The 12,500-nt window shown below is 41.4% G+C and overlaps 1 protein-coding gene across 5 annotated transcripts in view; it reads left to right on the top strand.

Annotated features, from left to right (window-relative positions):
* The window catches only part of LOC106807044, a 55,214-nt gene that overhangs the window by 404 nt on the left and 42,310 nt on the right, over positions 1-12,500 (top strand). For 2 of the 5 annotated variants that reach the window (XM_014809261.1, XM_014809260.1), the window contains exons 1-9: positions 1-72; positions 4,702-4,920; positions 5,235-5,393; positions 5,618-5,755; positions 7,169-7,594; positions 7,915-8,283; positions 9,228-9,602; positions 10,262-10,648; positions 10,876-11,271. The exon at positions 1-72 is cut by the window's left edge and continues 404 nt beyond it. In XM_014809261.1, coding sequence (XP_014664747.1) covers positions 1-72; positions 4,702-4,920; positions 5,235-5,393; positions 5,618-5,755; positions 7,169-7,594; positions 7,915-8,283; positions 9,228-9,602; positions 10,262-10,648; positions 10,876-11,271 — 2,541 coding nt within the window. The remainder of the gene's footprint in view (positions 73-4,701; positions 4,921-5,234; positions 5,394-5,617; positions 5,756-7,168; positions 7,595-7,914; positions 8,284-9,227; positions 9,603-10,261; positions 10,649-10,875; positions 11,272-12,500) is intronic. The other 3 variants (XM_014809265.1, XM_014809263.1, XM_014809264.1) reach the window with 3 other exon arrangements.

Genomic DNA, 12,500 nt, shown 5'->3' with positions numbered 1-12,500 from the left:
AAAGTCGTCGCTAAGAGCACCGACGCGAATGTAATCCACTTAAAAACTCCCAGATCAAAGCATGGTGACCAGGTAATGAGTCTTGTTAACCCGGTTAAAATTGAGTAATATTTTCACCCCGGGAACTTGTGATACTGCTGTTTAAAAATTCCTCATGCATCATTATCATTACACGTCATGCATGATGCATCACAATAACTTGAATAAGTTAACCATGAAATAGCTCTCCCTCCCTCTTTGCCCTACTGCAGGAAAACTTCAAAAGGCTATATAGGTAGAGACAATCGGGCTCAGGGATAGAGAAGATGTCCAGTCCTATCTTATCAACTAACATCATGCTATCCAATCACCATACTGGACATCATCTCTATCCTTGAACCGACAATCCTAACCCCAACGTTATTACCCCTAACCTTTGCCCGATTCTAATCCTACTCCCATCATCTGTGTATGAGCCTGAATTCCCTAAACAAGTATGGGCCCAAGGATAGAGAACATGTATCCCAATAAAACCAATGTGCCTAACCCTAACCCTAACCCTAATTCTAACCCTAATTCTAACCCTAACCCTAATCCTAACCCTAACCATAACCCTAACCTATTATATTGATATAATATTATATTTATATTGATGTAAATGACATTGGTTTTATTGGGATACATGTTCTCTATCCTTGAACCCAAGTGGCCGTACTTCCATAGATCCAGCTACATCGTCCTTCATATTCTCCTCATCACTTCTACAGTCTTATTAGCGCTAGTATCTATAGCCCGCGTACAGTGGCCAGCGGCAACCGTACGCGGGCTATAGTTACTACTACTAGAGCTACAGTTTTATCAACATTGTCACCTAATGAAAGAATAGAATGGCAGTAAAGAAGAAAAGCGGGGTCAGCAGTAGCTCTAGAACTATAGCCCTCCGCTCCGCCGCAGGCTCTTCCTGCGGCGGAGCAGAGGGCTATAGTTCTAGAGCTAGGTCAGCAGTGGCTTCAGGGGGCGAGTGCTAGCGCAGCACAGTTGCAAACACTGGTCACCATCCATGGTATTGAATGAAAATAGGAGTTTTAGATAAATTGTAGAAAATGTGAAGTGGGGTGTGGAATCTGCATGGAATTTCTGAAATATGAAGTTCCTGTAAAATCCTAGGTTTATTAATTCCTCTATGCAAATAAATTGAAATAACAGGGAAATACTAAAAAAGGTCACTATAAAGATTCCTATATCATACGATACAGCATTTAAGGGAACGTTATGTATGCAAAAAGGTTAGTGTGGCAACGCATGAAGTCCTGTATTAATTGTTCAACTGATCAATTTCTAGATTCTCATCATATATATCATTGCAAGCAGGGGCGTGTACAGGGAGGGGGGTCCAGGGGGTTCGGACCCCCCCCCCCGTGCTCGCACAGAAAATGCATCTGTGGTGGTCTAATTTTAAACATTTTCTGGGGGAGGGCCCCCCAGACCCCCCTACGCGTGCTCGCAAGTTTGGGTTACGGTTAGACCCCCCTCCCTGGTCCAAATCCTGTACACGCCCCTGGCAAGCAGATATCCATCATAACTTGGGTTAATGTTCCAGCTGGAAGAAGGTGGTAGGTAGACTGTGAGCGAGATCCAAGATCTGTAGCAAACAAATAAACATAGGCTTACATCACTTGGATTCGGAAGTGAAATATTTCTTCCAGACTTCATCCTCACAAACTATTACTACTGCAGCCATTCTACTCAATTGCAGTGCTTGCACTCGTGTGCGTTATGTACTCGAACTATTTAATGTTGTTACTGTACATTGTTGAAGCCTATTAAATTGTCTGCAACGCGTGTACAAGTCCAAAAGAGTATATTTGTTAAAGGTGTGAATTGCAAATGCACCAACTATATCGTGTCTGTCCATGTGTGTATATGGCATAGTGTAGTTCAGCAAATAGTCCAAGTAGGTTACTTGGTATACATGTGATATGCAACGCACTGTTAGTTGACTTTGGGTGTATGGTAAATGTACATGCTTGCATTATAGGTGAGGCAAATACAGGTCAAAGGCATGTGAGCGATTTTTTCCCTTCAGGTATTTTCCTATCTAGAGTAGATACGGGGATGGATTTTTCAGCAAATTCTTATAAAAAAACGTAGGCATAAGCAAGGATGTGGGTCCTTGCTAATTCCCTGAGAAATATAGGTATGTTATCAAACTTTTGCATTATTAATTCCAAGCCAGATAACGTCCTATAAAATGCCCAAATGAAAATGTATTTGAACAAAAAAGTTTGCCGGGGACATTGCATTTATATTTCATATATTTTACATAGTATATAGTCTGTGTGTGAGAAAATAAGGCCATGATAAAAATATTGTTTGTTTGCCCTCACCCGACGGGGCGACCGGCTCGCCAAAAAGGGGCCGACTCAAACAATTTTAGTGATCTCTCCCATTTTTTTTTACAAATTGTATCGCTGTACATTATATAAATCTGTAAGCAATACATTATATGTACCAAGCAAAACAAACATTCAACATAAAAGGTATCTCAACACAAGCACACCCGGGCATGTAGACACCATGCTGAATCTGTAAAAAGACCCCCCTCAAAAAATAAAAAAATAAAAAGCCCACCTACCTACCCAAACATTTCAGCCTGGGTCGGATGAGGGGAAACAAATATTTTTTTAATTGTGGCCTAACAAATTGTCCGGCAGAAATTGCCTGACAAATTTGTTAACGGATGCGTAGGTTACATTAAGAACTTGTCCGGTGGACTACTGAGTACTGTCAGTTTCTGTTTAACTCAACTGAATGAACTGATAACTTAAATCATGTCTATTTATTGCAATTCAACCTTACTTTGAATAACTTAAAAAGCTAACAAATTGCCAGACAGACTTAAAACTGGGATTTATTATCAGGCTCGATGAACATTAAAATAACAGGAATGCAGTTTCAGTGCAAAAACTAAATAATAAAGCTTATACCACATGGATACAGACTGCAAAATTTGATCCTACATCAAATTAGTCCAGACCAAGTGCATGCTAAACCAGAACACACAGAGCAGAGTTGGAAATATCAAACAGTCCCCCAGTTTAGGATGGGTAACTTTTAAGCAGGACTGGCTGATTTTCTTAAATTTTACTACATATTGGTTCTATATACATTTATAGAAATAAAAAATGTTGAAATCACTTGAAAGACTGACTGACGATAAGTTTTCAGACTTATTTCCAATACTGGTACAGATGTAAGATAAATATAGACCAAAACTGGGTCAAGGAAGTTACATTGCACATGCTTTGATTTGTAAATCGTGGGAAAACGTGTTAGACCTACAGATCTATATATTACATACATGTTCATGATAGTCACAATAACAAAATAAAAACATGTAATTATATACAATTGAATGTACAATTATGTACAATTGTATAACAATACAATACATAGTAACAAGACATAATAAAACATTGTAATAACAAGACATAATAACAAGACATTGTAAAAGATTTTAAAGAGTCACAATACATAGTATCCAAATATTAAATGGTTTCTATAAATGACAATAGCTTGTGAACGTTTTTAGTTGGAGGGCACTGTCTATGAGGTGGTAATTTTTTTGGTGTGTTTGCGCGTTTTGAGGTCCTAGCAAATCGAGCAGCGCAGGTGTTTGCCCAGCTAGGGCGGTCCGAGGTCATCGCTCCGTAAAATGTTTGCCAAAATTGTTTCAATTTGGTGCATTCTAAGCTATTTTGGTGCATTATAAGCACTGTTCTAAGGAAGAACACTGATTTTCGTCAGCGTCGGAGGCAGTGTTTTGGACAAATTTCTGTGTGGCTACTGAGAATTTGAGTGAGGCGGCCTGCCTCGCTTGTGTCAATGCAGGAGAAACACTGTATTAGTTTATATGACTACCAGACATATCTAGGTGAATTTTACTCCATGACGTAATGTTGCGAGTTCCGTACAAGGCACTACTACCAACAAAAAAACTCGCAAAAGGGTCGATTTTTAGCTCGCCTTAACATCGTCAAGATGAGCTATTGCCATGGTGTGTCGTCAGTCCGTCCGTCCGTCAACATTTGGCTACGGTCAACAATAACTCAGGAACCGTTTGACCCACATGTTTCAAATTGCATATAGTTGTTACTCCTATGGGAGAGGTTTGAACGTCCTATTTTGGAGCACGACAGTCGACCTACTTTCGAGCCACGTTCACTTTTTCTCAAAAATGGAAATAGTCAGTTCAGGTTCAACGGATTTTGCTCATTTCTGGTACGTGAATGAATAAGGACTGGCCCCAAAACATATCACACAGGTTTTGATATTTTTTTTAAATTATGCAAATTAGGTAGATTTCGGCAATTCCCCTAGATGCATTTCAGTGTCTGCCTATGGTCAACGCCATCAGATTGTATGCCAACAGATCTGAAACATTTATTTTAGCATCAAAAATTACTCATATATATATCATCATTTAATCAAGAGTATATAAATATAATGGGAGATATGCTATGTAATGGGAGTTCTCCCATATATATACTCTTGCTTTATATATCCTCCCTCCCTCTTCTATCACACCCAAGGTGAGCTATGTACAGTGTCATTGACACTTTCATTTATCGTGTTGATGACCCTGCTTTAGCAATGCTCTTGGAGATTTTAGCTGCAGTAGATGGCAAGCAACAACTCTCATAGCACTGGTCTTTGACTCAGGATGACAACGAGGACATGCCTACCGTGAGGCTCTGTCACCTGCGCAAGTGGCACGACTACGACGGCTATGGCTTCAACCTGCAATACGACCAGAGCAAGCAGCAGGAGTTTATCGGTAGCGTGGATGCGGACAGTCCCGCAGAGACAGCAGGCATCATGGAAGGAGACCGTATCATTGCTGTCAATGGGGATAACATTGAGGGCGAGTCACACATGCAGGTAGGGCCGGCCTGCTGATTGGTATATTTGTATTATTTTCTGGTAGCTATTTTGTCGGTCTGCAAATTGGATGAGCCTGAGAATGCTAGTGGCTGTCATGTGGGGCAATACGTTCCACATTTTATGCACTACAAGTTTATACATGCAGGAGATAATTCTAATTCGTGTTTTTAGACATACATGTCAAGAAGTGTACTGAAATTATCGCAGTGCCATCCTATTTTGTTTTTGGGGTGATGGTAGTGGTTGAAATTTATAGAGTTATCATCCACGCTTGCGTTTTGTACAGCTATGATTTGTGAATATTTGTCTAGGTGGTCCAGAAGATCAAGTTCAACCCTTCTGAGACACGACTGTTGGTTGTGGATACTACAGCTTTCAATTTCTATCAATCGCGCTCTCTCAAGATATCTACTAGCCTGAGAGACGTAAAGTACATGGAGACTCCTGTTCCACGCCCGGATTCTAGAGCGGTAGGAACTATTCACATCTACATATATTTGCATGACGTTATGCCATGGCCCAATCTAGATTACACATTCACAAGACTGATACGGTGTGATTTATTCAGTCTAGCGTTCAGTCATTGTATAGTTCTGCTAGCATCCATTTGATCTTTTGATTCACGAGTGTCAGTCATTACTATATAAGCACACTGAGGAGCACAGTAGAAAGTATGTTTATGTGGCTGGAATAGGCCAATGGTCACACTGCCGGACAGGACATTGAGCAGGCCACGGAACGTCAGATCACCATTCCAGATCCACTATCTGAACCTCTAGCTGCTGATGAACGACACTCTGATGATTTACCTACTAGTACTAGTGAGGTGGAAGTAAGCGCAAAACCATCAGCTGCATGGTTTGCACATTAGTCAACTATAGCTGCATGACACTTGCACAGCGTACCTGTATATATGTATGTGCACGGCACCTTGCACTAGCTACAGATATGTCTCCTAGACAGAGTAGTGTGGCGTTTATTGTGGAGAATATGGGCACAGTAATTTGCACATAAGTATTGTAATAACCACTGTTTGGTGCTATGCATAATGCGAAATGCGAAATGCATAATGAAGATTTCGAGCTATATGTCGTATGGCTGTAAAAATAGGTACATACCGAACTGTTTCTGAGCACACAGTGTTGTGTATGTTGGAACCCCTGCATTTCAGTAGTTTTAAATTTAATAGGTAAGAAGGATTAAATGTTAGCATTATCTATAAACACATATTCGTATACTCTATTTGGTACATTCAGTGGGTCCTTTCCACCAAGCTGTTTTGCAAGCAAACCACATAAATTTTTGTCTGCCAAACTACGCCGAGTTTCTTATTTTTAGGGAAAGTGTAGCAAGTTGAAATTGGTGTTTCTAGCTGGAAGTTCTGAACATTTTCTCAAGATATATATGCCATATAGAATATATTTCAGAGGTGACAGGCACATTATGCCATACCTACCAATAACCTAGCTTGCCTACCTTGATTTACCTTACCTTAAATACACCATATCAACCTGTTCATTCAACTATCCCACCTATTTCCCTGTGTACAATTATTACTTCAGGATATAATACTGGTCATCAGGTTATTAACTAGGTTACAAACTCCAAGGTTTATTATACACCATGCACCTTATTCACCTGTTTGTGTATTGGCACTTGTGTTTTTATATTGCATTATTGTTGTAGGTATCGTTACAGTAGCTTATATGGACTTGGGTATTTAACATGTTATATATATATATATATATATATATATATATATATATAATAATATCAAGAGCGTATAAGAAGGTATAATTCTCTCTTAAGCTATAATTCCTTTCTTAATACGCTCTTGTATGTATATATATATATATATATATATGCATTATTGGCTGTATCTTTCATTTATGTGAGCTACCTGAGCGTGTATATGTATGCAAATGTTTTCTTTTACTTTGTCCATAATCTTACAGTTTACTGTATACATGTGATACATTAATTTATTATTTAGTATATATTACATTCTCTAGCATTTTCATGTTGTAATTTCTAAGGTGTAGTTGAAATGCATATTGGGTTATGTGGCATTGAATTGATGGTCGTATCGATATCTGGCAATAATCATGTTGATGTAAGCCACACATTCCTGGCAATGGGGCTGACAGTGGCTAGTAACATGTCATGCCATAACTTCATGAATGTATAATATAGATCTATATTATACACTCCTGATAACTTCACGTGTTATATGGGTTCTTCGTAGGCTGCCGTCGTCGATCACATTGCTGCCGTGTCGGTGGATGACGATGCGCCCTCTCCCAGGCTCTGCCACCTCGTCAAGTGGACGGACTTTGACGGGTACGGCTTCAACCTGCAGTACGACAAGCACACGAGCACAGAGTACATCGGCGACGTCGACCAGGGCAGCCCCGCTGACCTCACGGCGATGAAGAAAGGCGACCGCCTCATCGAGGTCAACGACGAGAACATGGAGCGTCGCGAGCACGCGGACATCATACGGCACATCAAGTCCAACGCCAACGAGACCCGCCTCCTGGTGGCCGATCGCGAAACCTACGACTACTACAACGACAAGGGCATCACCATAACGGGCTCGATGAAGAGCGTCGCGCATCACAAGACACCGGCACGGCAGCCGAGAGCCAACGGTCCCGATGTTGCAGACGAGGTAAGATTACTCGACGAGTTGTGAGTTTGCGGCTTTTTGTATACACCTACTAAAATTTATTTAAATATTTTTCATTGATTTTCATATAATTCATTTTATAGGTGGTGTCGTAATTGTTAAGTATATAAGTAAATGTTTGGTATATATTAGCATTATCCTAGTTAGGATTCTAGTATTTGAATACTGCTGGCAAGGATAGGCATACATGGTCTTGTTGTGAAGAGTTTTAAAGGGACATGTGTAAGCATTCATACATAGTTTTAAAAATATTGGTATTTATTTGCATTTGGAGAGTAAGATACTCGTGTTTTTAACTGAAGTCAGATGACACACCTCACATTAGACACTGCACGATTCGTAAATGGCCGGACTTTGATGGTTATGGATTCCACTTGTCACACCATGGTACAAACGAATTTGTTGGAGGTGTGGATGAAGGAAGTCCAGCAGAGGCTGGTGGTCTTAGGAAAGATGACCGGGTAGTTGAGGTCAATGATACGGCTGTGGAGGGCAAGACCCATAACAAGATTATAGAATTGGTCAAGCAGAGACCTCTGCAAGCTTCCTTCCTCGTTGTTGACCAAGAAGCTGACAAGGTGTTCACCAATAGAGGAATCAAGATTGTGGCCACGCTTAAGAATGTTGAGAGGCTGGAAACCCCTGAGCGTCAGGCTCAGGTAGCTGAGGAGGTAACATAGTAGTGCTTCCGTGAGACCCACGTGTATTATGTGTGCTTGTTGCAGGGCAGCAGGTGGTGTGTGACTCTGGTATCTGTAAAATCGCTTAATGTTACACGTCCGTCTATGTTAGTTACAAAATCTATTTAAGTTGTAGTGTAGATTAATGGCCAAGATGACAATGTATGTGGTTTACAGGATATTGTGGACGTCTCATATTTGATCTTTCAGAGAATCAGAGAAACTCTAACCCTCCATAAAGCTTCCAGCATAGTCTCACGTTGAGAGCTTGATTCCAAAGTAAAATTTAGATTGAGAGACCTGAAATGGCACCCTGTATTTTGCGTATTTCCATTCTGCATCAAGCCATGGTGGTCTTAGAGAATTAATGAAAACAAAACGTTTTTGTTGCACGAAACAAGTTGATATAATCCTCCATAGAGTTGTGTGAATACCCTTTTTACAGTCATAGCAATGGCACATATGTACCTTAAATAAATAGAGGCATTAGACACGTGTGGACCTTCATCCCTTCCTATAGGGATATAAGTGGCAGGTAGTCATATTTCTGCAGTGCTTCCTACCGGATACAAACCACACACACGTGTTCCAAAAAAATTTTGGTAATGGTCTGATAAGTAGTCTGTCAATTGTCATACAATAGAATAGGCATATTGATAGGTACATCGGAATGTAAATGTACGTTTGTCTATTTGATAACGTTAGTGATATCTGAATCTGATATATCCGAGTAACGTGACATCGCAGAAATGTGAAATCCTTTGAGGTATGAACTAGAATTGCGCAAGTAACATCCATTATTTCATTGAACTAGATATCTATTTTATTTTGATTGTCAGAGTTAATTGCTGACGATAGCAAAATAGACATTTTAGCGGCCCTTGTATTGACGTTGTATGAGGGAATTTATGACTCCATGGGAAATGTTTTTCAAGGATAAAGACATGCCTGAGGTGAGACTGTGCACCATCCACCAGTGGCCAGATTTTCAGGGCTTTGGCTTCAATGTGAGGTTTGAGAAAACATCTCCGCTGAAGTTTATTTCGCATGTAGACCTATCAAGTCCGGCCGGAGCTAGTGGTGTTAGAATCGGTGACCACCTTATTGCAATTAATGGCCAGAACGTGGAGGCCAAAGATAAGCGGGCCGTTGTGCACATCACGAATTCAAACCCAACGCAAGCAGAGCTGCTGGTTGTTGGTGACAGTGCTTATAAATACTACAAGTCACGTAACATCCGAATATCGTCTCAATTAAACAATGTCACAAAATTGGAGACTCCAGTACCAAGGCCCGGAACCGAACTGAAGGTAACCGCAATGCTTGCTACAATGTGTGTCATGGGACACATATTGACTTGGCAAGATGACTAGTGATGATAATCAATGGCATCACTTTGGGTTTGTCTGTCTCTGCCGTGGATTGTCTACTGTCTGTCATGTAGAAAGTCATTGTGGATTCTTTAGCGTGACGTAAGGGCTGCTTATCATCAGTAGCTGATGCTGCTATCCATGTTCGTGCTTGCCAATGCTTGTCAGTGTTAGCGTGCAGTATTTACTTACATCGTGTTTAGCTGTGACAATTGCTGTTCATTGTTCCATGAATGTTATGCTCTAATCAACAAAAACGTTTCATCTTGTTGTATGCTACAATGTTTATTTCAATCAGTCACTTTATAGTTGTAAACTAAAAGTGTTGTTCCACAATGCAAAAAGTATATTGTTAATATTTCAGTGTGGAAAACTAATTGTGTACTATTACTGTAGGATGATAAAGTCTACAATTTTAAGTCATGCAAAAGTATGCTTACATGTATATTGTTAGTTGTTTCTATGATTATTTTCTGCCACATGGATTATTTTCTTGCTATTATCCTACATTGTCTTTCATCACAGGTGTCTATAAAACAATATCTGCTTAGTTTACTTTGCAATGCAGCATATTAAAGTTGTGGTTACTCTTAATAAAGGACGATATCCCACCTGTGAGGTTATGCATCATTCGAAAGTGGCCAGACTACGATGGCTATGGATTTGCTCTTCATTATGACGTGCCGAAGCAGCACACATTTATTGGTGGTGTTGATGAAGGCAGTCCAGCAGAGGCTGGTGGTCTTAGGGAAGGTGACCGGGTCACTGAGATCAATGACGAGGTCGTGGAGGGCAAGACCCATACTGAGGTTATAGCATTTGTCAAGCAGAGACCTCTGCAAGCTTCCTTCCTCGTTGTTGACCCAGAAGCTGACCAGTTGTTCACGACTCGAGGAATCAAGATCGTGGCCACACTGAAGAATGTTGAGAAGCTGGAAACTCCCATTAGGGAAGCGAAAGCGGCTGAAGTTGCAGCAGAACCTGAGGTACATTGTCCGATGGAAGAATCTTGCCATACTCTATGAAATTTGTGTAAATTACCAACCGAGTGGACTATTGATTTATCGAGTCATAGTCGTGTTCTGCGAGGATCTTACACGTGTTGGCCTTATTTCATGCCTAGCTACTTATTTGTACCGACCTGCGTTCCCGATATGCAAGCTGTATGTTCGTTGTAGAGTGATTTTCATTCATCATGTTTTTATCGCTTAAGTCTGAGGACCTACCTCACATTAGGCACTGCACCATACGCAAGTGGCCGGACTTTGACGGATATGGATTCCACTTGGCACGTCATCGGTCTACAGATGAGGAGTGCATTGACAATGTTGATGAGGACAGTCCAGCAGAGGCTGGTGGGCTGAGGGAAGGTGACCGGGTTATTGAGGTCAATGATATGGCTGTGGAGGGCAAGACCCATGCTGAGGTTATAGAGCTGGTCAAGCAGAGACCTCTGCAAGCTTCCTTCCTCGTTGTTGACCAAGAGGCGGACAAGGTGTTCACTGATAGAGGAATCAAGATTGTGGCAACACTGGAAAATGTTGAGAGGCTGGAAACGCCTGAGCGTCAGGCTCCAGTTGCTGTTGTACCTGCAGTTGCTGAGCCAGAGGTACAATAATAGATGTGTCGCCCATCTAGAGCTTCGTGTTGTGCTTCCTCATGCAACTACCTGTTGGTTTGATGGTACATAGCCTGTCTCTGCTAGTCATGCGATGTAGTAGAAACTGTTTTGCCAGGCAAATAAATGTGGCTTGATGTTTTGTGTGGACATGTGACTACACCTAATCATGCTTTATAATTGCGTGTTCGATGTAAATAGTTAGGTGGGCTAGCTAGTGTCTTGTGATTCAATTGGCAACTAGAAGAGCATTCGTATATTGGTTATGATTGCAGATGCAATCGTGAATGTGGCAGATGTATATTAGATTGTATATAGCAGATGTGTTATTGTATCCCCCGCGACGAAGTCGGCGGGGATACTATGGTTTCATGTCTCCCCAGCCGCCGCCGCCACCGCTCGGTCCGCTGCAGAGAATTTCCCTTCCGCTCTTTAACTCGACCCCTAATTGACCTAGCGTGACCAAACTTGGTATACTTACACATCTTGGGGAGAAGGTGAGCAGCGTACCAAAACCAGGTCACTGCGACCTTTATTTGACCTTTACCTTGACCTTGATCATATTTCCCTTCCGCTCTCTAACTCGGCCCCTAATTGACCTAGCGCTACCAAACTTGGTGTACTTACACATCTTGGGGAGAAGGTGCGCAGCGTACCAAAACCAGGTCACTGCGACCTTTATTTGACCTTTACCTTGACCTTGATCATATCTCCCTTCCGCTCTCTAACTCAGGCCCCTAATTGACCTAGCGCTACCAAACTTGGTATACTTACACATCTTGGAAAGGTGGTGAGCAGCGTACCAAAACCAGGTCATCGCGACCTTTATTTGACCTTTACCTTGACCTTGATCATATCTCCCTTCCGCTCTCTAATCAGCCACTAATTGACCTAGCGCTACCAAACTTGGTATACTTACACATCTTGAGGAGAAGGTGCGCAGCGTACCAAAACCAGGTCACTGCGACCTTTATTTGACCTTTACCTTGACCTTGATCACATTTGCCTTCCGCGCTCTAACTCGGCCCCTAATTGACCTAGCGCTACCAAACTTGGTATGCACTTACACATCTTGGGGAGAAGGTGAGCAGCGTACCAAAACCAGGTCACTGCGACCTTTATTTGACCTTTACCTTGACCTTGATCATATTTCCCTTCCGCTCTCTAACTCGGCCCCTAATTGACCTAGCGCTACCAATCTTTGTATGCTTACACATCTT

This window comes from Priapulus caudatus, unplaced genomic scaffold (genome assembly GCF_000485595.1).
Source record: "Priapulus caudatus unplaced genomic scaffold, Priapulus_caudatus-5.0.1 Scaffold192, whole genome shotgun sequence".
Taxonomy (NCBI): domain Eukaryota; kingdom Metazoa; phylum Priapulida; class Priapulimorpha; order Priapulimorphida; family Priapulidae; genus Priapulus; species Priapulus caudatus.
The sequence above is the reverse complement of the archived record's forward strand: the minus strand, read 5'-3'. Positions and strand labels throughout refer to the sequence as shown.